General features: G+C 39.0%; 1 protein-coding gene across 1 annotated transcript in view; it reads left to right on the top strand.

Annotated features, from left to right (window-relative positions):
* The first annotated feature begins 371 nt into the window (after positions 1 to 371).
* Positions 372 to 27,119, top strand: part of USH2A (usherin) — a 391,368-nt gene continuing 364,620 nt past the window's right edge. Inside the window, exons 1-3 of the mRNA XM_052681187.1 lie at positions 372 to 3,352; positions 19,709 to 20,382; positions 24,892 to 25,057. Coding sequence (XP_052537147.1) covers positions 19,862 to 20,382; positions 24,892 to 25,057 — 687 coding nt within the window. The 5' untranslated portion in view covers positions 372 to 3,352; positions 19,709 to 19,861. The remainder of the gene's footprint in view (positions 3,353 to 19,708; positions 20,383 to 24,891; positions 25,058 to 27,119) is intronic.

Genomic DNA, 27,119 nt, shown 5'->3' with positions numbered 1-27,119 from the left:
CACAGGCAGGAGTTCTGCAAAGAGTAAATGCATCTGATGCCCAGTGGACATCCCTATACTGTGAAACAGAAACACCCCAGACCTGCTGGCTTCATGTTTCTCAGCTGCAGGCATGGCCTGCTTGGCTGGTGGTAGACCCTGGCCCAACCGCAGTGCCCACTGCAGCTGACTCCCCACAGCCTCTGCGTCATGGCACAGGGGTTCTGCATGGCCAAAAAGAAGTGCTGAGCCAGCCCTTCTCAGCATTTATCATCGCCTTCTTCCTGCTCCATCCCCTCTTGCTCCTCTTTCCTGCAGGCTTGGTGCTGTGCTGCCAAAGTTGTCCTGAAACCAAAATAACCAAAAACCTGAAAATAACCGCAAAATTACTGGAGAAAATTTCTGTGGAGGCCTCCCAGCTCAACACATTTGGGCCCTGATTATGGAAAGAAATTGCAGTGATGGGGCAAGGGAAAACAAATTCCTATTTATCAGTCCCTGCCCTGCCTAGGTTTGCTTATGTGAACTTGAAAAAAGCAGCTACGGGCTCCTTCCCACCCTTTGGGTGGATATTAGATTCCATGTGTCAGCAGTACAGTAAATTCCATGACCCAGTCCATGAGAGCAGGCTGATATTTCTACGTATCTCATTCCTTACAGATGATAACAGAAATGGTTGTGAGAGGGAAACAGTAACCTCTTGAGGCCAATGTGAAGAATGAAGGATGTGGACAACCACAACATTGTGCTGGTTTTGCTTTGCACCTCAGATTGGAGAAAAACAAATAGCTTCCTCAGTTTTTTTAGATGCTTCTTCACCCTCTCCCTCTTCTCCTACAGCCACAACATTTTTTGTCTTTGATATATTTGTGATTGTGGTGCCTTGATGGATTTCAGGCAAACTGTTAAGATGGGCTTTGATAATGCTATAAGTTGTAAACGTGTCTCTACTCACAATATATGAGGTTTTACATAGTTCCCACATTGATTCCCTTGCTCCTTTGTCACCTAGACACAGAGATCCACTCGCAAGGTGACCATGACAAAAGTGCACAAAGGAGAGGAGGGGTCCCTTCCCCCTACTTCACTTGTTCCTTTACATTGACCAAATGTCTTTCTAAATGACTTGCTGAGCCAGGCTATTCTTATATCTTACATATAAATGGACTCTGTCTTACAACCAGAAGGGGAAAAAATTTCAGCTCCCAAAGTGAAAAGATTAAGGTCAGTCACTCCACACAAAAAAACCTTTTCACAAGAGCAGCATAACAAAAGGATCTGCAAGCCTATCTGCAACATGGTTTATAGCTCCATGAAAATCAGGAGATGCTATGACATCCTTTTAGAGGACTGTGCTACTTTTCTATAGACTTACAGCAAAAACAGTTGGGCAGAAGAAGGTGATATTAAACACAAAGCTAACTTGCTTCTTTCTGTACTTCTATTTACCTGCTGGCATTTTTTATGCGGAGAACATCTGCAGAGTAGCTGAGCATGTGTGATTCACAGGGAACACGTCACGTTTGGATGACATTGGGTGACACGCCATTGAATGCAATGGAACAAGGTAACCAAATCACTGTGATGTGCTGCTCTGATATCGTGCTCATCCTTGTTTACTCCATCAGTGCTTAAAATCGGGTGACAGAAGCTATCTGACTGCATACCTGCAAAGCACAACACGATCCTTGGACCGAGGCAGTTTTGAAGTACTATTCACAAAGTCAAATGATCTTAACAGATGTTCCGGCTTAAAGATAAATTATTTGTATTTGGCACTGTGGCCCAGCCAAATTGCACTTATTTCAGTAGACTTCATTTTGGCAGAGCAATGAGCAACAGAAAGGACTTACCAAATGCATAAAAAGTCTATTTAAAATTTAAAGACCATGCCAACAGCAAGGGGAGGCTAGAGCAGAGGTTGGCTAATGGAAGCAGATTTACAGTGGCCAGAAGGGGCAGCAAACAGTAATCATCAAGCATGCCCAAAGATTTGGAAGAACTTGAAGCTGAGAAAATCATGGCCACGTTGGAAGAGGAAGACAAAAACTGCAGAGAAAAGAGATCTGTAGATGAAAAAAAAAAAAAAATAACAATAAAATGCAGCTGTGAAGAGAAAAATCCACACAGAGATGGAAAGAGAGAAATAATGCAGATAAGAATACAGTGCTCACTAGGCTGGTCACAGCCATGTATAGCTGTGTCCACCTAGTGCTGAGCAAGGTGCTAGGAATCTGCCCTCAGCTGTAAGCAATGTTCCCAAGACAGGGGTGTGGGGCAGGCTGCAGAGGCGGCCCCGGTGTATTTAAGGCAGGAAGGGCCAGCTTTTGCTTGATTGATTTAGCTTTCTGCAGGAGCTTGGATGTGAGCTATTGTTTGGGTTGAAATGCTGTTGTGTTTTTTTTGGGTTTTTTTTTTTTTTTTTTCAGTGTAAATTTGAAGAAGAATACGTATATTAGGAGGGGCTGCTCCAGATGTGCCTAGTTGGTGTTTTTAATCTGATTATAAGCCCGGCACATGGAAGTGCATTTGGCTTATCGCTGCTTGGACTGGGCAGGTGGTGAAGCACTTCAAAATCATGTTCAGTTAAAGTACCTCTGATCTGAAGGCCTTAAGAACTGAAATAGAGTACAGAAGGTAAGACATAATTGAGAAAATATATTGTGGGCGGGTACAAATAATGGTGAGAATATCTTGATCAGGTCATATTGAACCCAGAAAGTGTAGAATCAAGCCTCGGGGCTTTCCTACAAGCTGAGAGCAGTAAAATTTCATCCTGTTCAGCATGCAAACTGCTCTCTGCACATTGTCTGCTGATGTTGAGCCCTGTGAAGGCAAGCTGAACTTTTATGTTCCACTTTCTATATGAGCAGCTATTTTTGGAATCTAATTACCCCTGTTTAGGGAGTCCGGTTAATATATATTTGTGGGATACAAGAATAGGAAGCAGAAGGCCTCAGCTTGTTGGAAATCAATTTTAATATCCCTATGGCTGTGGTAGCATAAGTGTCAATATACCATATACATGTCTTACAGAGGCTTCTATTTTACAATTAAGCTCTGTGATTTACTGCACATGTGCTACTTGGACTGAAGAGTTACTGAGCAGCTTTATTTTCAGAGAAAAGAGGAGAAACAAAGATAATGCTTATAACATATTCTTAAGTGTAACTGCCCTACTTACCTGAAGTTACTGTACACGCTCACTAAAATGTGAGCATATATTCATACTTGAAAGTAAGCCCTTTGGATGTGATATTATTTTTGCTAATTTGAGTTTTCTTTGTGTTTTACACCTGTGGAAAAGGCAAAATGGCCGTGCAATGCTTGCTGACTTCTGGCTCCTTAACACATCAGTCCTCAACTAAGAAGGGTGAATCTTTGTATTGGAATGAGGAATATTATCTTGGGGTGGGTCCAAGAAGATTTTAAAAAGTCAGAATTCCTACTACCATGTTTCTTTCTGCAAAAAGCTCCCTTCTGCTTTCCAAGCATATGGAAAGACTTATATTGCTGTGCTTTATCCAGACAAGGTAGATGCACAAGGCCATAGTCTCCAGGATTGATGTGCTATGCACTAATTGATAGTAATATCTTCTCTTTCTCCTTTAATCCCTGCAGAGAAACAAATTCTATGCACTATAACAAAGAAGTTTCATCAACCGTATATACTCCATTTTATGGGAAGGGTGACCACAAAACTTGTAGCTCTCTCTTGTTAAGGAGAAACACCTGTGAGTAGACGAGCATGCACATATGTGCTCTGAGCATCGTTAAGCAGGAGAGCACTTCTGCCTGTAGGAAAGCGAGCTGCTGGGGGGGAAGGACAAATAATTAGAATAAATAGGTTCAGCTGGGCAGAACTGGCATTGCTGGAGCACAGAAGTGGGAAGATGGCGGTGCAAGAGGAGAGGGTAGTGTGTATTTCCACAAGGTGAGGAAGACTGCATCATGGAAGGTATGTGTCTGTGGGTGGGTGGAGGGTCTTCCAGATATCGTGGACGATATGCATCCCATCTAAAAAATTTGCTACTTACTGATAACAAACAAGAGCCGTACTGGAAAAAAAGAGGCATTTTAGTCAGGTGCCCCATGGTTGTACATTGCTGTGGCAGCTGACCTCAGCTTGAGCAAGAAGTGGAAGGGAACCCACTCAGGTGCTAGTGGGTGGAGGCAGCATATGCTGGGGCAGCTTAGACTGCATGCAGAGGCTGTAAGGAGTTCCCTCATTCTCAGGGTGATTTTTTTGGGGGACAGCATCTCGTGGGTCATCTAGGTACTGTGTTCGGTGAGTGCCCTTTGCTTTAGCCTCCAGTGTTCCTGGGAGACTTCGAAATGGGTATTCACTGTTTCTTAATTTTTCCTACACTGATCTGCTCTAGCTTTTGCCCAAGTAACTTTCTCTTAGCAAGCATGTGCTATTTTCTAATAAGGAAAGAGGTCTAATCTAAAGCATATTTTGTTCTGATATTTACAAACATATTAAACTGAAGTAATTTTGTAATAGTCTTAGCAAACCAGGTTGAACTAATCTGCAGAGATTAATTTTGTTCTCCAGCCCCTGTCTATGGGGCAGCAATCTTGCCATGCTTATTGATTATCAGACAAGACTACTAATCCCCTTAAGGTCATTAAGTGTACTTAATTAAAGAGCAGTTAGCAAGCTTCTCTTTACCAAGTTAATAGTGGCTGTTAAAAGTGATTTGTACATTACCAGTATGGTAGCCATTAATCTAAAAGTCAATTTGTCATTTATATTTTCCCAAACAAATACATTCAGTGGGCCAGAAAGGCTAGAAAGCACTCAACATCTCTCTTGCAGTGCATGTAAGAATTAAACTTTGCTTATTCAAACTGTGAGGCTTAAGCAGTTTCCATCTACTCTTTTCTGTTACTCTCTGTCCTTTTTAATCCAGAATTAGAGGGGAAGAACACAATAAGGGGTAAAAATCTTGGAAAAGAATGGTTCTTACAAGTTTCATGGAAAGTAACATCTAGCTGGAAAAGCTCAAACTACTGTCTTCTCTGACAAAAAGCTTGTAGTTCAGTATTTATTTCTCTGGCTTGTTGATGTGCAATTGGTGGGCAGAATGCTTCAGAGAAGCTTCTTAAAGTCAAGGAAGGAGGTTGAAGGTATGGTCAGGGCGACTTCAGAGATACATCTGGGGAAACAAGGGAGACTGATGAGAAGGAGAGCGGAGGGGATGTATTACCATGGAAATGTTTCATTGTTCTTTATTGGAACTGACTTTTTCCTTACTTTACACAAATGTGAAGACATCTAATTTTTAATATAGTGTTTCAAAATTAAATGATATTGAAATACATAAAATTTTCTGGTTCTTCTTGCATGCATACTTTGTTTTGTGATGCATATAGGTTGAGTCTTAAATATAGGTATTTCACTAGCAGAAACCTTCTGCTGCTGATGAGGAAAGCAGTTGCTTTACCCTTTTGACCTGAGCAGGTGTATGGTAACTGTTGAGTTAAGGCCTGAACCACTGATTGAGCACCTGGGTAAATGACCCGGTCAGCTCTGGGAGCACAGGTGAAGGCAATTCATCTGTGACCACAAGGGGTGGAGCCTGGCTGCCCCTCTCTTAGACCTCATTTCAGGGCTGATGGCCACTGGGGATGGATCTCTTTCTGAAGGTCCCTCCTTGGTGAAGTTTTTCCCTGTGAACCTAGAATCTTCTGATATGGGTGAGCAATCTTCTTCCCTTCCTTTATAGCACCTTTCTAACATGCTGGTCTTTCCTTCATCACACTTTTGTTGCAATGCTTTTCCCATTGTATTTCCCTACTGTCCAATTGCTACAGTAGGTAACTTTCTAATAGTGGAAACGTTGAGAGAGCTGGGAAAAATTCAAGGTAGAGGACTTCCCTTAGAGTATTTAGATTTGGGAAAGTTGCAAGGATAAAGTGTCAGTCACGAAAGTCTTGTTTTAACCTATAATAAGGATCATTTGCTTTCCATATCTTATTTTTTTCTTGTATCTGAGATATATATACATAAATCTTTGATGGTAGACCCCACTGTTTGACTTCCTTTTCCCATTAAAAAATGGATTCTGCACTTGCCAATGGGATAGAATATTCATTTTGAACTCCAGATACAAATACATTCTTAAGCCAGGATAAAACATAATCTGTCTTGATCATACAGCCAGTGTCATTTCTGGGATAGCAGGTGCATTTAGAACTTCTATGTAAAATGTTTTTGTTTTACTAATCAAGCCTGTTTAGAAAGCTTGCATACACCTTGACTTCTGGTGAAGGTCTGTCTTTGGCAGAAGTTTTGATTTCAGTGTTTTGCCTGCTTGGGTGTGTCAACAGAGTTTTGTGATGTTAGGAAAAAGGCTGGGGTGCTATCTTGTTTGTTGCTTTTTTTTTTTTAAGCAATTAAGGTCAAGGTGTATTGCACAAAACTAGTAAAATGAGGGACAGGAACAAAAGTAAAGGTCTAGAAAATTGAAGGCACTGTGATTTTGTTCAGATTGGTACTGTTGATGAGGAAAATATATATATGTATATATATGTATGGGACTGTTCAGACAAGATGTGTGCTAAGTAGCATGCTTCCACTTGGGAAGATCTCAGTGTTAACTGTTTAGTACAAGCTTAAGGATACAGCTTTGATTTTTCTTTTGTTAGATCTGAAGTCCAGTGGTACTAGGAAATTGTGCAATGAGTATATCTATGTATAACAGAAGAGTACCTGTGTTAGAAGTCTGTTCAGGTTTTCTCACCAGAGAAAGTTAACTCTACAGGACTAAGGGTCATGCCAGCATCTCTCCTGGGAAATCCTTTAGCTCCCACTAGGATGCCAATAAGAGGTTTCTCCCAGGATTTCAGCAGCAACAGGCCTGAGGCTCAGTAGGAGCACTGCTGCAATCATCTTAATTTTGAATATGTATATACCATTAAATGTTGAACCTCCTCCCTCTGACTACATTTAATTTAGATATTTCCAAGCAGCTTATCTGCTAACAATCTTTTAATATTCTATTTATTTATTTAATATTGTTGCTTGGGCTGCTCATGTAATCAGATAAAGGTCATTAAACCAAATTTATGATTAAATAGGATAAAACTATTTATTCTCTTTACTCAGCCTATTAATGTTATAGCTTACGCTGACTAGATTTTGATATTTCAAATGAAGTTACTATATTTTTCAAATCATAATGATATGAAAAAGCTATTTTATCTCATTGTGAGGATTACTTTCTGCTACTTTATCTGCCATAATGTCTGCACATATTGGCCTTCAGATTTCCTCATGATGTTAGCTGTTAACCACGGACATTTGTCTCCCATCTGTTGATTAACCTCTGTAGTTTTATTTTGTTGTTTTATTCCTTAAGTCATTGTTGAGGATTTATGAGACTATTTCATATATTAGACATGCTTTGTTTTCAGGTTGCTTCTGGAAACAATCTATCTGGGTGTTTTTTCCTTTTAATTTCAGCCAAGTTGTACCAGGGCAATGTTGCTATGTAATGCAATACCTTGTGATTCTGATATGCGTTAGTGGATTTGTATCCTTTCAAACACATATTTACTCACCAAAATCTAATTGACTTGTTCTTCTATTTGCAAGTTTGAGACCTCCTGAAAGATTTCTGGTTTTGAGCAGTTTCTGTGCTGTCTGTGCTGAGCAGGAAGAGCAGAGCCTAGGGCAGTCTTGCATCTTGCTTCTGCTTTTGTTTTAAAAGCTCTGTGGTATTTGAGAGTTTTAAAAATAAAGTTCCTGTAGCATAAGCACTACTCCTGCTAAGCTTTCTTTCTCCTTTTAATTGTCTGTGACCTTGTCTTTAGGAAGATTTAATTAGAAGCTCACAATGACCAAGACCAATTTGATGGGTTTTGTGTTAAATGCAAACTGCAAACAGAAAGCTGAGTTCCTCAGGCAGTTTCTATTGTTGCAGATAGCTGGCCAGCTGGCTCCAGTTTCTCTAAGATCTGTGACAGATCTGAACTGATGCATGTGTGCTGAAATCCAAAGCCTAGAAGAGAAGTGAGGATATGACCAATCTACATGCAAACAAAATCTTCCTAGAAGTGTATGGGGATGCTGAAATTGAGTCTTCTGGTGAATGATGGGTCATTTGCACAGAGGCAGAATACAATCTGGCTACACCAGCAAATTAACAACATGAAAAATGTGCACAGAAAATGTGATGAGCCTAGTCAAAAGGTTTGAGTAGTTAAAAAGCAGACGCAAAACTAAAATTTAACTATACTCACTTCTAATGCTGTAAATTTCTAGTAACTTAATTTACATTTCTTAAGTAGTAGTTTTTTAGACTGTCTGCTTTCTCTTCTACTGTATAAAAATTAGACTGCTTTCTCTGTGTTGCAGACTCCTGTTTTTACCCTTAGTTTTTTCTAGGTTTTTAGAGTTCTTTCAACAGCTGGCCTTAATTTCGTCATTCAAAACTTCATTTCTCTAGGCAATTGGGCAAATGAATTGTCTTCATCCATGTTTAAAACAAATTCATTCTAAATTAGCCGGTACCCCTTCAGTGTTAATTTTCCATGACTATTATAGTCATTGAGCTTTATAGCATGAACACAGGCAAATACAAAGTTTAGAGGCTTAAATGTTTTTCAGCGCATTTTAAATTGTGGTCTATGTCTTCAGCTGTGATTTGAGTCAGTAGGAGTCTTCAAAGCCAACAGATATGGTCTGTGATCATGTGAGAAAGGTATTACTACTATGTTGCCCTTATCCTAGAGTTGGCCTGTAACTACTCAAAGTATGTTTTAAATAATGAATATGAAGAACTTATGAAATTCATGTTGTGTTTCAATTATAAATAATTCAAACAAGAACTCAGATATCTAAATATCACTTCAGTGTAGTCCAAAGTTGATGTAATCACATCCTCAATAGGGATAGCTGGCTGAATTGCTTAGTATGGGTATTTATTATAATAGTAGCTATCTAAATATAAAATGCACTATTTAATCGGGCAGTTGATTCAGAGAACAAGATAACTTCATAGAGCTATAATATTTTAGAACATTACTTAGATAAAGGTGACATATATCTCTGACAAATTAGTGTTTGTATGAGGAAATGGAAGTAGAGATCTCAGAAATGAGTTGGTCAGAATCAGAAATGGCAGGTTGGCTTCTTCCCTGGATTCTTCTCGAAAGGAGGAAATTAATTTAAGAGGGTTAAATTACCCCTTAGGAGAGTCCCTCTATCTGCACTCAGAACAAAAGGCATATGAATATATTCATCATGTATTTAAAGCGCTCATAACTTTACTTCCATCTCTCAATTGAGGCTTAGTTCATGGTTCTTAACATTCTCTCCTTATGAATTAGAATATTGACAAATATTATCAGTACACTTAAAATTTAAAGCAGGGCCCAAGAGCAAAAAGAATGTGCGAGTCTTTTACTCCAGTCACATGTATATATTTTTGGAAGGTATTTCATAATGGATGATGCCAATATTTCATTTTTAGTCTTTTGTCCAACCTGACTTGGTTGAATTTGGTGACAGTGAGGGTATTGCTGTGGTACTTTTACACAGGTAAAAATGACTCAGTTGAAATATGTCAGTGAAGGTGACAATGCAAGTACACTAATAAAGGTGATTTCCACTGAGCTGATCTGCTCATCATAAAATTTCCTATTGTTTGTTCCTCTTGTTTTCTTCTTAAAGGAAAAGACTGAGAAAATGCAAGCTACTTACCTAGAAATCAGCTCTCTATAACAGGTCTAAAGCACACTAGTAACCTAACTGCAAATATTTTACCTCCATATTCATCAATACAGGCAAATAAACCCTTTGTATGTGCATTTTTTGAGGGGGGAAATGGAGAGTTTCTATAATAAAAAGCAAGTGTTGAGCCTGGCAGATTCAAAAGAAAGGTTTTCCACATCTTTTAAGTTTTCTGTCACTGCTGTCAGCTGTCACTGTGGGCTAACATGTCAAGCAGGTTCCAGTTGATTTTAGTGTTGCTCAGTGTTTTATTTATATTTGTAAAAATGTGTCCTACTTGTCAAACTATCAGTGTTTTGCATATGCTTTTTATAGTCAGGAATATATGGCTTCATGCCCTCATGTAAAGCAAACACCCTCAAGTCCCCGCTCCTCATGTTGTTTCTGCTCTTTTTATGTGTTGCTGTTGGTGGTTTAGTTCAGGCTTGCCTGATGTATCAGTGGACACCCTCAGGAGCTTTACGTGGCAGGGAGAAGAATCTCACTTCTTGATTATAAGAGATTGACATGTTGGTCATGAATACAGAAGACTAGCAGGCACTTCCTACACAGAGTTCTTTATGGAAAATGGTCTAAATAAAAACTCTGGCAGTTAAAATCAGGGAGAAAATGATGCTGTGTCTTGTCAGTTCCCTTTTTACTCTATTTTCATATAAGGAGATTTCATCCTTGTTTAAGTAGGAAGGAGCACTGACAGTGGCGGATGCCTCTTTCCAGAGGTTAAAGTAAGAGGCCAGGCCTGCTACTGGGAGATGTGTTTGACAGAATACCTGAGTTATCTGTTTTGTGGGGAGTGTTTCACCACAGTTCAGTTTTATTTATCCCTCCTGCAAACAGATGCTCAGAAAGCATGAATCAGCTTTTATGAATGTGTTCCACTTCAGCATTATACAGCAGGAGTAAATTTCAAATTGAAGATTTCTGTGCCAAAGGAACAACATCTCCTATAAGTCAACACGTGGAAGGTATAAAGAATTGTACATTTGGACTAGAAAAGAAGCTGGAACTTTGATCAGCAGCGAGCTGTGGTCTTGGTTGTCTGGCCTTCTATTCCCTCCAGGACTATTGTACTAATTTGTGTGTCTGTCAAGAGAAAGCATACTTCCCAACTACATGTCTTTTTACTTTGACACAGAAAGCTCCAGCTCGTAAGTTGAAAAGAGAAAACAACTACTTCTGAGTAGTCTGAGCTTTCCTATTTTGAATTAATTTGGAGGTACTATGCCAATACTGTGAGTTATCTCAAGATTTCGTGAAGGCTTGAGTCAGCTTCAAAGATTCTCAGGTTCCAATTTAGTTGTACGTTTCTGAGCTCAACCATATCTTCCTGGATTATCACTTTTGAATCAGAATGTTTACACCTATCTGTATCAATTTTTTCTTTTGATCTTCTGAGTAAGAATTCTTACAGGTTTCAATGAAATTATTTATATAAAGCTAAGAGATGGGACACATCTTTAATACTGAATTATAAGTGACAACTGTTTCAGTCCCAGATTTCATTTTTAGATATCCAGGCCAACAGTGACACTGTGTAAAATCAACCAAGAAGGATGAATTCTTACTGTTAACTTTCTTGTGGGATGCAAACTATAATGGATTGATTGTATACCAGTACTTTCAACCCGTACACCAAGTTAATGACATTTTATTATGGGAAAAGGACTCCAAAGTGTACTTGCCATAACTACAAGCTGGTTGTTCTTAGCCTACCTCATAGTGAGCATTTTCATTAAAAGGACAGATTTCATTTGTAAGAATAATCATGGGAACTCAAGCTTTGTCTGCTTTCAAATCACTTAAGTTTTTCCTTTTTAGAAGAAATTACCTAGCATACTAGAAATGAGATCAAGGTGACTGATTGTATGTTGAGAGATATAAACTGCCAAAGCTAAAAGGACCCTCAGCTTACTATCTCTTCATTTGAACCCTGATGCCACCACTGGCTCTCCTGAAAAGTTAAAGTCTCAGCAGAACATCAAAGTTCTGTCTGCACTGGATGGCTGGCAAGATTGGAACTGGGACTGACCTTTGAATGAGCTTATAAACTGAACAGCATCTTTTAAAAAATAAACAAGTATTATTCAAAGAATTTATTATCTTAAAGTAGGAATGAATATCTTCAGTCATTTGTTGTCCATAACAGATGTCTAGAGTAGGCTAGCAAGGACATTGCTTTACATGTGAGAATTCGGAAGGCTTGCTGGTATTTCGAGCTCTAGGGATGTTAGATTGCTATGTAGATGGCTGCATGAATTTCAGAATGAAAAATAACATTAGGAACTTAAAATCATTTCAACTGCTTAAAACTTCTGCAGTACATAAGTGTCAAAAGGCTGGATACACAGGAAATGCTCTGAGTAAAAGCAATGCAGTATGTAACAATCATAAGTTTTAATATCTAAAGGTCGGTCTTATTCAAGAATTAGTTCTCTACAAATTTGTGATGGCTAATTGAGAAATAATTGCATTCTTCTGTAAATTACTTTCAAGAGAAGCAGAGTACGGGCGAAGGAATTTTGGGTTGTATTTCAGTGACTGGGAGCTGAATTGCGTATTTTAAATATGCAGATGATGGATTAGTAGTCATCTTGACCCTGAAAACTGGACTGTAATATGAGGTTACTTTCTCAATTATATTATGCAGCTATAATGCTTGTATTCCTTAGTGTTATTTCATGAAAATTATGAAATTAACATAAAGTATTTTGAGGAGTATGGTAAATAATTCTCTTTATCCTAAATATCCAGATGCTGAAAGGCATAGACATGTGTGGTTTCTGTGAAGGTGTCCTTGAATGAGAGGATTTAAACCTCAACACTGTTGCTTGGGCCCAAGCCAAGTCATGTGTTCTCATTGGTCTTGAGGCTTTTCCTGTGAATTCAGCTGTCACTCTCCTTTGCAGTCTGTCATAATGGGAGATTTCTCTGTCCAGTCTCTAAGTAAGACTACAGAAGCACAGCTGAGACTAAAGAAACCCCTAGCTATTTAGCACCTCATACCCAAGGCTGATGGCTTTCATTGCTCTGAGACCAATTCTGCAGGAGAAATCTTTCTTATGAGATTTATTAAAAATATATATATATATTTAGCAAATGACCTTGATTAAAAGAAAATATCTAGATCTTTTTAAATATAAATAATGAAAAATACAAGGGATTGTTGGCTGCCCTTTTATCATTTTAAAAACAGGCTGCATTGTTTTAGCCATATTGATATAAGTAAAGCAGTGCTTTGCCTGTCTTCATCTGTATCAGTTTAAGCATGTTGATGAATGCACAGTTTATTTTGCTTTTTAATATCCCAGTTTCCCTGAGGACTTTACCTTTCCTCAGAGACTTGAAGAGGGACTAAATTGGACTGAGGCTATACAAAACTGTTTGAAATTTTTGCACACTCCTGTTGAAAATTGCATTGGTATTTCAGCATATTCATTAGGATGGTTATGGGAATAGTAATAATGGTGCGAAGCAGTCCTGCTTTAAAAATATATATTTTCCTTGGTTTTGAGTGCATATAAGAAAAATGGGCATCACTATCTCTCTTTTTTGTTTTTTGTCTTCTCTATCTGTTGAAGTTCTGGACATAATGTGCCACGTTTTGTCAGGAAGGTGTGTGTAAACACAGGTGAACTAAGTCAAGTTAAAGAGAATATACTGTGACTGAATTCTTCTTCCTTCCCCATAGTAATATAAAAATTTTGATTGTTGCTCTTCAAGGTTTTTTTTGAATGGCAGGTAGAAACTAAGTTTATCTGGGGCTGCTTACCTTGTTCAGCTCCTGGGAAGAAGGAAGATGCCAGAAAGCATAATGTTCTGAATTAAATCATGCTGCAGTCTATGGTTCAAAAATTGTCACTAATTTTGGCCTTGGGAAGAGACGGAGATTAAGTTTTCTACATTAAGAATAGGTGGTCCTCTTCTTTCTAATATCCTTTTACCCAATTTTGGCACTCACTGGACTCAATCTGATAAATCTTTTGGGTGGAGAAGGACAGCTACTTAGACAGCAGTGATCTGTTAGATTGGATCTGCTGCATAATCCAGCTGCATGTTTTTCATAATTTTACTATCTAGTTGTATTAATGCTTTCTATGTTGTGCCTTATCTCCCCCAGACTTGCTTATCATGCTTTATAGGTTTGCATTTATTATTAAATCAGAATGAGGTTAAAACAACCTTTCCTCAAAGATCTGCTCCCCTGGGAGCTTTGCGAGGAAAAACAGAAGGACTTTACAACCATTACTGAGCTCTTCTTACTACATGAGGTTCCTCTGTCTCTCTGTTGTTTCGGGGGGCTTCCTCTTCTTCTTCCTTCAGAACACTTTTACCAATGGGCATGCAAATACATTATACTTTGTTGTGACTCTTAGATTATATTTTCCTGTTATAGATACTATTTCTATTTTAGCTGGTCATACAGGAAAGATTTATAAAGGTACAAGGTCGACTGTATCAACTGTTGCCATAGGATATTGACTGTCCTCTAGCATTTCTGGGATCAATCTTTTGGAGGATAGAGCATCATATAAGCTTCCATCTTTTTGGCTTTTAATAGTAGATCTTTTTCTTAAATATAATTTCTTGTTTCAGCTATAAAGTTGAGCATTTGCTTGAACTTTAGGGAAAATATTTGGATTTTACAATTGAGAGGTTAAACTCAGCTGTTTTTCTGCACATGGTAATTCTATAGTGTTTTTTTTTTTTTTACTTTCTTGCGTATCTCATAGTGCTTTGCTAAAGTGATATCAATCTTCTCAATTTGCAGATGAGGAAACTGAAACCCAGACATGTAGTTACTCATTTCTGAACTATGATTAGAACATGGATTTTCTCCAGTTTTGTTTCCTCTTCAGACAGCTTTCTTTAATCTAACATCTGAATTTTATTATGAGACGGGTGTCCATTTATTTGATTTAAGCTAGCCTATACTTACCCTACAATTCTATGTAAGTATATAATCCTACAGTGAATGTTAATGTTCCTCAGAATTTACAGTGTAGAATAAATGCACAGAATGACTTTATGCAAAAATGTGTATGCTGTTACAGCAAGGGTAATACTTGTGGAAGATAACTGGGAATAATGAAGAGCTCAAAGTTAAGATGATGAATAATGTTAATATTTTTCACAGGTGGAAGTGTAACGAGTTTAACTTAGTGGCTCTTGGGAGACCACTGTCTCTTTAAATGCAACACACTTTTTAAATGATTCTTGAAGAAAACTGCCAGGAGCACAGGAATCACTACTTTAAAGCAGTGCATGTGGCTTCTACAGGCACTGCATGCATTTGAAAGATTGCACATAATAGAACAGGGGAACTTAGGAGCCAAATAGCACTGACTTGCTTGACGTCGATTTGAAGTGGAAAGAGGGCCTGAAATCAGCTGAACTATGCTCCCAAGGCAACTCTGCGCTTTCAGAGCTTGGGGAGCAAACCAGACCTGATTGCTGCAAATGATTTAAAGAGAGAACTTTCTTGAGGTCATAGCTGTGCTGTGCTGGCATAGCTGAGCTGCAAAGGGGTGGGAAGAAGGGAAGAAAACAGGCTGACAACCAATTTGGTTGTTTTTCAGTTGCTCATGAAATGGAGCGAATTCAGTGATGGGGCAGCTGTTTCCCTGGGCATCAGTGATTACCACTGGTGCAGCAAGGGTGTAGTTTCTGCTTCTCTATGGGAAGCTCTTCAATGCCTCCTCTACATGCAGGAGGGTTGTGCAGCTCTAACCTGCTCTTGTAAGGCCTACTGCCCCAGCAGTAGTTTTCTGTAGGTTTTTCTTCCAGGTCTCTCCCTTGAGACCTACAGAAGACAGCCTGTGAGAAGAAAAAAGAATTCACCAGAAAGGCCTCCTGACTGAGGCAAGTTCAGGGTGTGAACTTCCAGAGGAGAAATGTCAATTATTAGAACCCAAGTGCTTCAGCTGTATGCGGTGGCTTTTCATGCTTGGGCAGTCCATCATGGTCACCCAAAAGTAAGTATATGTGGAGAAGTCCTTGTGGAGATTTCTGTACGTGTGGAGATGTGCAGTCTAGCTCAGTGCTTACAAGTGGAAGAAGCCTGTAAAACTTGTTGCTGAAAAGATTACTTCATTTCTGCTGTTCTAGTAACAAAGAAAGTTTTTGGTGCTAAAATAAGCTGTGTGATGTACTGTACTTCTAAAGCTGTTAAAAGGCTCTTAACAGCTCTATAAAATACTTTCCACCTCCTCCTGTGCTTTCAGAAAATTTTACTCTACTATTTATTTCACTGGCTTACACAGAATTACCTCCCCTTTAAAACATAAGTTGTTAATTATTTCTGGGTTGTTATAATCAACTCCCCTCCAGCTATTAAAATGTACTTGTGCTGTAGTTTTATTATTACTTGGAAAATATTGGAAAAAATAATTTTGTTAGACAGTTAAATTTGAAATAAATATTGACTTGGCTATGCAAATGGAACTTTTATGTTAATTTCCAGAAAATATTCAAATAGTGTAGGTTTATGAGAAAAAGCAGTCATAAAAACTAATCTTTATGAACATTCACTGAAAGAGAACTTTGAATTGTACACTTGAGCCTAATCTTTGAAAGTCATGCTGCGTGAGTTAGTCAGCTTATGTCGCTTCACAAAATAGCAGGAATAGTAGCATGTGACTGGTCAACGCTGCACAAATATAAGCTAGTATTGGTATGAGGTGATGGCAAAAGATGAAGGATTTTGAAACAAATTCTTTGGATAGATCACAAGTTTTCACACTTATCAGAAAGCAGAAGTTGACAGAAGTGGTTGTTGCGACTTCGTTCAATAAGAGTTAAAATAGTATTTTAAAAATTGTGACTGAGCAGACCACCCTTGCTCTCTTGGGGAGATAAATGAATTACTATTGGGAAATTCTACCCAAATATTACCAGGAATTGTAATTTTAAGCAGTTATTTTAAGTTGGTATTGGACTGTGCAAGTCAAAACAAATGCAGTATGACAGTGTACAACAAGGTTTTTTTTTTTTCTCCATGATACCACAGTTGCAAAGTTGAGAGCAGACTGAAGTTTTGAAATGGTAGTGCTAAGTTTCTCTGTAGGCAAGCTTGCTTGGTCCCTGTGGTTATACTTCCTTCAACAAGATGCTCCACTGATCTCTACTGAGCGTGTACAAATTGATATTTTGAGGGTTTACAAATTGATAATACAAAGATGACTTCTTGTATCAAATCATAACAAACATTTCTATAGCTTCATCAGTCAGTGAAGGGAATACTGTCTAACAAACTAAATTTTGCTGCTTTGCTTCCTTAGTAACCCACTCTAACCTCCTAGGAGTAGCCAGTGAGTCCTGAGACTGCTGGTCATGAGTTCAGAAATCTGCTGGTATGGAAAGCTTCAGTAAAACTCATTAAAGATCTAAATACCAAAACAAACCATGAAACAGAATCAACAATGAAGCTAAATACATGCACAATACCTTTCGTTAGTTTTTCATCTTCAGAAGAGATGAAGGAGAACTCTTCTGAAGAAGAGATTTGCTTGACTAAGCCAAGTGTGAGGTGCTGCATCAGGACTGGGGCAGCCTCACCTAGAGGAAAGCATCCCTGCCTGTGGGAGGGAGGTTTAGAACTGGATCTTCTATAAGGTTCCTTTCAACTCAAGCCATTATGTAATCTTTCCTACTATGTTCTGTCCTTTTATTATGGTTTAAAAGACCCAGTTTGTTCTTGATCTGTGAGTGTTTTTGCCATTATATTGCTGATAATATGGTAGGCTATGGTCTTACTGTATACTTTCAGAAATGCTTTCTGTAATTTGGTGTTGCCATGCCTCGGATAAGTGTCATATACCCACCCTTTCTGTGGTGACCAAATTTTTCTTAATTTGAATTTTTTTAGGTGATTTTGACCAAAGATCTACAGTATTTAATGACTACCAGGACATGAAAACACTGTGAAGTGACTGATAAAGCTTTGATGGGAGTTTTTTACTTTAGGAAAAAGATCTGTACACTAACACATGTTCCAGAAACAGTGGAGGAGCTTGTTTGAATGTGGGATGAAGGACTTGGTAAAATGCATTAGGAGTTAAAAGAGGAAGGTTTCTTACCAGTTCTATATGTTGCAGCAGAGTTTTGTCGTAATGTAGCATGCATTACTAACTAAGGTGACTACTGAAGTCTGGTGTAATGAGGTTGCCAGGAAAGGTACTTACATGAACTTCATCCTGACAACTTCCACAACAAAGATAAAATTTGTATATTTTTAATATATCTTTGGGGGATGTGTTAAATGGATTTTCTCAATCAAATACTTAAACAACCCGCTACAGCTCATGCTTAGCTCACTGGTGACAACTTTGTACTTCTCTCTGCACAGTCATACTGAAGAGAAATGAGGTTCATGTCAATATCTGAAGGTCTTGACAGTGTATCTTTTCTTCTTTACACTTAAAAACTGCACTATAAATGGAGTGTTTAAAGTCAGTATTCAGAAAGTTGGTATCAGCACTTTCCCAGACTGGGTAAGACATACATAGATAGATACACCTTTGGGCCTTGATGCAGCTACTCATATGTTAATGCAGGCTGTAAGATAATGTGCTGAAACATAACAGCTATAGCCTCACAGAGGGTTACGAAGTTTGGTGTTTTAAATGTACGTAAAATTGTGAATCATATTTAGTAAACGATACCTTTGGCCGTAGGTGCTGAGGGAGATGCGTGTGTGTGGGGTGCATATCTGTGATGGTTCTGCTCTGGCTCTGTGCTCCTCAGTTGCTCTGTCTGCTTCAGCTTTGCATGCTGTTTCCAGCATGTGTAAGACAAATTAATTCTCCTTTCTCTACATGCAGAAATCTAAGTTCTGTGACTATGAAACCTGAGAAAATGGCACTTTCTAAGCCTTTGAACAGTGAAGTGCTTGGCCCCCACCCTGCCCAGGGTAATTTCGCCACAGGAAATGTGAGTGCCCTGGGCAAGGCACCCCTCAGGCTGCTGGCCCATCCTGAGGAACCGGCTCTCTGCCAAGGGCTGTGTTAAATATTTCATAGCAACGTCAGTGCTGTGACTCCCTGAGGACTGCCTTGTTTTACCTGGGGGACGGATGTAACAGCTAAAGCCAGGCGGGGGGAGCACGGACACAGTGCCTCGACCAGGTGCAGCTACTTGAACCAGTGGTAGGCACAGAGTGGGGGCTGCTGGTGGGCCTGGGCCATGGGGTGGGAGAAGACCATGGTGGTGTTGCAGGGAGCTGCACTGCTCTGCTCTCCTGCTGGGTGTAGTAAGTAATGGGTAAACGAAATTATTTAATGGCCCCTTAGCCGGCTGAGATGCCTGCCAGTGAATATCAGGGAAGGTATTTGCAGTTAGCAAGATTCCCTGGGCCAGATGGGGAGTGTGGAGCTAATCAGCTTTGCGCAGGGCTGAAAGGAGCTGTGGGAGCTGGGCGGCGGGAAAGGGCAGGGAGTGGGGAAGAGCGGGGTAGTGGGGTGCTGCACGGGGCAGGCGGCCAGCAGCCGCACCCACAGTGTGCCTCAGGAGAAGAGGTGCTGGAGGAGCATCGCTTGCAGCCACTGTCTGTGCCCTAGAATAGCTCTGGCAGGCTGAGGTCGAGCAGCTTACAGCTAGCGGTGTAAAGCTGAGGTAAGCTCTGGGGGGTTTAAGAATTCGGTGAACAGGCTTGAAACTGCTGGAAAATACATTCTGAGTGCCTGACGCTAAACTGTTCGCTAATGCTGTGGTTTGCTGCAGTACTCTGTGCTCATCACCTTAAAGTGTAAAGCTGTGTGTCTGCTCTGTGTATCACAGCAGATCTGGGTTAAGCTGCGTGTGGCCTGCAGCAGGCCTGTTCCTCGGGGCCTCGTTTTGGAGATATTTGGTGTTGGCCAGCAAGCGTGCAGATTGATCTGCTGATAGAAAGTTGAAGAAAGACTCCAAATACTTAATAACCCCAGTGGGGCTTGGCCCCGGTCAGAAAAATCCCATTTCTCCCTTGCATTGTCTGTTTTCTGTGGTTTGCAGATACCAGCTGTCACTCACGTGTGTTTTACTGGCCGGAAGACGTAGATGAGGACTGAGTCCATGAATTGGTGTTCTGAAGATGGAATGCTACATAAACTCTTAGAGTGTACCACCTGAGGACACTACTACCGACATGGACATCGTTATTTATTTATGGATGCTTTAATCAGGAGGAGCTTTTTTGTAAACATGAATTGCTGGGCTCTTTCCTTGAGGTGTCGTTTCTTGTTTCATGCTATTGAAACTTTAATCTTAACTTGTTATGACTCCTTTGTGTTGGTCAGCTCTCAGGGACATTTCCCTAGACTTGAAAATGTGGGAGCTTTCAAGAATGTGTCAACTGTGCCAACTCAAGCCACCTGTGGGCTGCCAGACCGAAGTACTTTTTGTCATAGCTCAGTAGCTGCTGAAAGTATTATGTCCTGCACTCAGAGGTTTTGTGTTCAAGAATGCCCATACAGGTCATCACCTCCTTCATATAAACTGCTTTTTCCTGAAGGCCTCGGCACCTGTGTCACAGAGGACAAAAAGGACTTGCCTCCAGGGTCCTTCAGCAACGCTTCAAGTTTTATTTTTCATAACCAGAAGGATTGCTTCTCTACTCCCCCATTACTGAGGCTGTCAGCTTCATTTACGTTAACTGTATGGTTGAAACCTGAGCAAGAAGGTGTAATGTAAGTAGTATTGAAGGTGTTTACTTTCCTGGGGCTCTTAAAAAAATTGATCATTGCAGTCAAGATCATTATTAGCAAGCTATTTAAAATTTTAAAAAGCTGCAGTGAGAAACTCTGTTTTAAAGCTGTATTTAGTTTGGGATCTTTGCAAATGTCAGGACAGTAGGCTCAGTTTCAGTAGCATTGACTCACATAGAAGTCCCGTTATTGCAGTGGAAACTATTTGCATACAACACACATCGCTATTCTTCAAAATCGTAATGTATGTTTCTAATTCACATTCCTCCTAAAAACTGCTGTGAAAATGCGTTGTCAGAGCTTTTGCTTCTTCCTTGATGGGGAGGGAAAAAAACTGAACTTTTAGGAATTGCACCAATTCTACTCCTTAAACAAGTGAGGAAACACCCTCAGATCTCCCCAAATGAATATTTTAGTACTATAGAGGAGTGACCATAACAGACGTTGGCTGAACTAGAGATCATATTACTGCCTTTACAGAATATTCCACTATTAAGACTACTAATGAAGTTTCTTTAGGTGTTCTCTCTTATGCACCTATGTGTTGCATAGTTCAGCAAATAGGGCTATTTGAAGTAGCCTTTCAGCTTGGTGGAGCATTACTGCAATTAAAAACTTGCTTTTTGGAAAGCTGATTGACAAATCCTGCAGGAGAGTTCTATCTATGCATCATAATATGCAGAGCCTCCTTGTCCTTCTCCTAGTTATGTAGGTCCTGCTTAAAGTGAAAGCACAGAAAAATTATAATACATTTCAGGATATATATCAGAAATGCTTTTGTACTTGTGCTCTAATTGGTAGAATTAAGATAATGCAGAATATTGAATACTTATTTTGCATGCTGCCATGAAACAAGTTGCTTAAGAGTAAGAAAATAATCTGAAACATTAGAAATGTGTGAAATTAAGTCTGCTTTAATGGAGGGATAATTACCTTTCTAAAAAAAAAAAAAAACAAAAAACAAAAAACAACAACAACAAAAAAAAACCAAAAAAAACCAACACAGCAACCTCAGTATAGAAATAATGGTTATTGAATGGAAAATAAGTGAGACCTGGAGGGCACAAGTGACTTCAGTTCAAGCTTAAGGTAAAGCAGCTAGGATGAAGGTATATGTGAAGCTGTCTCTGGAGCTTTGGCCTAGTGTCTTTTGCAGACAGTATTTTCTAAATGTTTGAATCTCAAACATGAGAGAGCCTCTTCCTGGGGTTGTCTTAAGTTGTAATGTTGTCCGCATGCATGCAGGCATATCAGGTTCTCATCTAGCAGAGCATATGCTTAACTTGAAGTAGAAATGTCCAACTAATTTCTAAGCAAGCTCTTGTGGCAGTGTGTTGAGTGAAATCTGTTGAACACTTTGTCAGTGGGATAGGCTGTTCTTCCATAGAGCCTGAAATAGTGAAATGTGTGTGCTTAGTTTCAAATGATGAAGTACTATACAGAAACCAGACTCCCTATATGTCTGATTATCCATGGGCTTGTATAAAATATTACTTTCCTACTGCTGCTGTGTTAATGGCATGGGATGTACATGTTTCTGTTCAGTGGACTTTATAGATAGCTTTAAAATCTAAGTGTTTTTATTCAGTTTTTGTAGAGGTTTGCTTCATTCCTCTGCCTTGTGAGTTTGCTAATATTCAAGGTAGAAATGACAATGGTAGAGCCTAGTATTGAAAATTGAAGTTGGATAACATTTATTCCAGCAGAGAGGATGATATGCTGCTGTCCAGACTATTTTTTTTTACTGTCTACCAAAAAAAGTTCATCTTCCTCATTAAAGGAATACAGAACTCCAGTCCTGGGGAAGATTTGGAGGAACAGTAATTGCACATGTATAACCCTGGAAGCTTGACTTGGAAGGCATCCTAGAGAAGATAAATGATTTAACTGCAAGCTAAGATGTCTTCCTTTTATTTTATTGGTATAGTGATTCCTTCAGGCTGGTAGAAGTTTGACTTGCCAGCTGTCCTCCATTTTGCGGTCTCTGATGTGGAGATGTCTTCACTAAATATTATTTGTGAGACTTTTAAATCCCATTGTTATACTGGAGGATTCCACTAAACTGGGTTTAATTTAAGTCTTTGTGCTGCCACCAGGCCCTTAGATGGATCATAACTCATTTTACTCATAGAATAATTTAAATGCTAACAAGCTATTTCATTTACTTAAAAAGTACTCTTGCATGCAGTAGGCCCATGTTATTTGGATGCGTTATAACGTGTGTAGATCTTTGTAGGTATGCTTTTAAGTCCCCTCATATTGGAGATCTTAAATGCAAAAGGACAGTGAGAAAACACTGATGTTTGTAACTCCAATCTTTAAATTTATTTCCCTTTAGGCAGTATGTGCAGTAAGTGAGCAAACCTCTTCTGTCTGACTTGTGTTCTTTTCTTATGCTTCCTCTCATGCTGCAAGTGCTTCATCAGTTAATCTAAAGGTTTTCAGGAAACCAGTGCGTAGGACATAGCATAGTCTGGGAGACAGTATATGGTGATAACCCTTGGAAATAGAGTAGGATAAGACTGAGTAGAAGCTTAGCATATATGAATAATCATTACAGACAGCTTGTTTCAATTTAGATTGAGTTGGGCTAACTGGAATTTAGATGGCCAGAAAATAATGAAGGTTGAAGAAAAATGAGCCAGAACCTTCTATGCACAAAAATAATGCAGTGAAATGGCCTGACTGTGAAGTGGGCAGTAGGTATGTTGCTACTTTTTTTAATGAAAAAAAGACTACAGTTGTATCCAATCGCCTTATATTAATTCCTGTATTTTGCATAAGCACTTAGACAGAAGTGGGATGTCACCTTGAAATACAGTATGTCTGATTTTGAGCCTGTGCAGATGTTGCCAGGTACTGTAGTTAATGTGAGAGGTTCAGCAGTGCCTCTAGATTAGTTTCTACCCAATTTTACTTTATTGATCCCTGTGGCTTTGTTCTTCCTTCAACCCCACCATTAAGAATGCCAGGAATTGGCTCTAGGAGATTGTAGGTTAACAGAAGTTGGGAACTTCATAAAGAACAGTGGTTTCTCTCTGAAATCGTAACTGGAATGGAAAATAGTGCTCCCATTCAGAACTTACACTTATGCCTATGTCGCCTATATTACTGCTGTTTTTTTCCTTCCTCCTCTGTTTTCTACCTTCTGATTTTGCTTTTTTAGTAGTGAGTCATAATCCACATTTGTTCTTGTCAGTTTTCAAAGTGATGTACATCAAGGTCACTTGCCTTCTTAAAGTTTTATCCCCTTTGGGGATAAAAACAATGCAGGAATGTTTGTTTTAGATAACTAAATTAAACAAAAAATGGGATTATCCAATTATTGTTTATCCAGGAACTGGCTAAATCCAGTTCCTAAATATTTTGCTACTTAGCTGAGCCTTTCCTCACATTTATTATCTAGCAAAACTAGTGTGTTTACAGGCAAACAAAATGTTGAAAAGATCAATCAACAATATATTAAGACACATGATTTTCAGTAAGGTTTACTAAATAAATATCTGCATTTGTCAAGTTATTCTGACAACATTCCAGGAGACTAAAATGGTAACAGTTAGTTAATCTTTCCCTTAGTTTTATGTGTAAATCAACAAATATTGGTGCTATCAGAGAACAGCATTTTGATGCTATTTCTGTAATGCGTAGCAGTGAGTACTGTAGAAAGGTGAAGATTTATTAATGGGAAAGTTGGTTTTCTGATTCTCTTATGAGTTAGCATACTTGTTATAGCAGTTGCACCAGACTAAGTATTTGGTTCTTCATGGGCAAATGGGGGACTGGTTTTCTCAAGCAGATGAAATGGAATAGATTTTGTTGCAGTAATGATTAGATTAATAAATAAAATACATAGCTGATTCAAAGCATATATCACCTATGCTTTCTCAGGGCCCTCAGCATGGTGGTTGTTCATTTGTCAAAACTGTTTGAACACTTAGAAATGTAACATGGGTTAGTATAGGTAGTATATTCTTGTCCTTATATTTCAGTGTAGAGTTTGATATTGATGTGAAGTCTCCATGGAAAAAAAACACCTAACAAGTGGCAAGGTAGCCACCTGACTTGGCTTTGGTTTTATTGGAATGGGCTGCCCAGGGAAGTGGTGGAGTCTCCATCCTTGCAGGCTATCAAGAATAGGGCAGATGTGGTACTGAGGGTCATGGTTTAGTGGGCATGGGAATGGTGGGTTGATAGCTGCACTAGATGACATCAGTGATCTTATCCAACTTCAATGATCCTAAGATTAGGGGCTTGAATGCACTACAAATTAAAAATGTATGTTGCAGACTAAGATGTAAAGTCTGTTTGGTAGTTCTTATACTTAGTAATCCTGTGACTTTCACTGTCAGTGAGTGTCTTCTCAAGATCTGTATTTTAACGTTTATTTTAATGCATTCTGGTTAGCATCACTTTACAGGATAGCACCTTGGCAAGAATGTGTATATATGTGTGCTTCTGACCTTACGTTGTTTTTCTTGGTTATTTCCAAAGGTGTGTGATAGAAAAGGCTATTGATGGGCAGACTGTGTTCAAACTCACAATATCTGAGAAAGAGACCATGTTTTATTATCGCACAGTAAATGGTTTGCAGCCACCAATAAAAGTAATGACACTGGGGAGAATTCTTGTGAAGAAATGGATTCATCTTAGTGTGCAGGTGAGTAAAAGAAGAAAGCCTCCTTAATATTTGTTGAATTGCAACATTTGTGTGAGAATGGCATAACTGTATAAATATCTTCACTAGAAGGGATAAACTGGGGAATGTGACGGATAACTCTTGAGTCATGTAGGTAAAGATATTAATTTTTGAGTGCATATTGAGGTGATTGCTAATTTCACACTGGAAGGAAAAGCTGTACACATTTGCTGAGCAAATAAGACTGAAAATACTTGCCCTTAAGAGCAAGAGTATTTGCAGTGAAGAAAAACTACTTATTTTCATCTTAGCAACAATCATGAGTCTGAGATGCTCCCTAAAAAAGACAGTGTCATCCTCATGTATATGTACAAACATACTGAGAGAAGTGTCCCATTTAATTCTTAGAACTTCTCACAGTGCATATAAGTGAACATGTATAAGGGTTTCTTCAAGCTCAATCAAGCTTGTTAGAAAGCTATTGCCTCTTACTTTAAAAATATATTTCAGCGTTGTTAAAACACAATCCTTGTGTTCTAATAGTCTTTTGTTGACATAGCGTTTTCTACATATCTACTGAGGATAAAGCAAAATTGAGTTAAAAAAAATTAAATTAAAAAAATCAGCAAACAAATGCAGAAGAAATTAAAATGCATTCAGTTATTTGCGTGCCTAGTAATTCCCTACAGACATTCTAGTAAATTCTTGTTTGTAAGCCAAGTTCAACTAATAATTACAAAACAAAATTATCAGGTATTGAAACGTTAATCTTCTCCTTCCTTCATTTCCTTTATCTGGTCTGCTAAACTTCATTTGGTTTACAGCGCAATCAAGAAGAGTTTTCCTGCTTTCCTGAAACTTGCTAAAAGGTATTGACTGTGATTTGGATTTTTAGTGCTGATATTGTCACTCTTAAGAAGTATCTAAGCTGATGTCTTGATTTTTTTTTTTTTTTTTTTTGCAGTTTTCTTTTTTTTCTGGGATAACAGTGTGGTAGTGTGAATAAGATTTTTGCTGTTGGATTAAAAGAGTGACCTTAAGGTAGAACTAATGAACTTTACACTTCGAATGCTCCAAGGGTGCTATATTACTGCTGTTGCTGTCAGCCTCATTTTGTACTAGTCTTAGAAACTGTTAAAGCCTGGCATAGTAAAGGAGAGAATGAAAGGTCTGGATTTAAATGTACACACTATTTTAAATTGCATTACAAAGAGCCCTCAAGTGCTCCTTAGCATTTAGTCATTTGTTTCTTTGGACTGCTGTTCAGTGCACAGGAGGAATAAAGATATGTGGTTTTTAGACCCTCACAGGGTCTACAGGGCCTAATAATTTTTCTATGTTTCTGAGCTCAGTGTTGAGCTTTACATTCTGTGATTTGTTGTGTTGTTCATCTTGGTGTTAAAGATGATAGTGGCTGCAGTGTGATCCGTTTAGCCCTAGGTGTGGCTGTTAAACTACAGTTAAAGGTTTAAAGTCCTTTAAACTTTTAGCAGCTGTCCAAAACATTTTTTCTATAAATACAGAAATAAATGGAGAAGGACACTATAAGAGGAACTGTACAGAAATACAAGGAGTGTAGTGATAAGACAATAGGATAATAAATTAAAGAGTAGATTTAAATGAGATAGGAGGAATAGAATCTTCACTGGGAAGGCAGTGAGGCAGTGGCACAACTGCCCAAACTGCTGCAAGTGCCCCATCCCTGCTGATGCTCAAGGTCAGGTTGGATGGGGTCCTGGGCAGCTGGAGCTGGTTGGGGCAGCCCTGCCCACCCCTGGGGGTTGGGCCTGGGTGGGCTTTAAGAAGATTCCTTCCAACCCAAACCATCGTGCGATTCTGAGCAAATGCAACATTCATATGGAAGTGCTTACACCTTCAGGCTGTAATAGCATTTGATGATAAGGTGGTTCCCAGACATTTGCAGATCTCAGCCTTGTCTTCAGCAGATGAAAAACCCTTCTGAGAATAACGCACAGTGTGGTTTTATAGAGATTAGGAAATCCCTTTAAAGACAAGGGGGAAAGCTTGGAGTCGCACGTAAAAGTACAGATCATCCAGTCTTCGTGCAAGTGTGACTCCTGAC

This window comes from Tympanuchus pallidicinctus, unplaced genomic scaffold, assembly GCF_026119805.1.
Source record: "Tympanuchus pallidicinctus isolate F22 unplaced genomic scaffold, pur_lepc_1.0 scaffold1, whole genome shotgun sequence".
NCBI classification, from domain to species: domain Eukaryota; kingdom Metazoa; phylum Chordata; class Aves; order Galliformes; family Phasianidae; genus Tympanuchus; species Tympanuchus pallidicinctus.
Note: the sequence above shows the minus strand (reverse complement) of the source record. Positions and strands in the feature narration are given on the sequence as shown.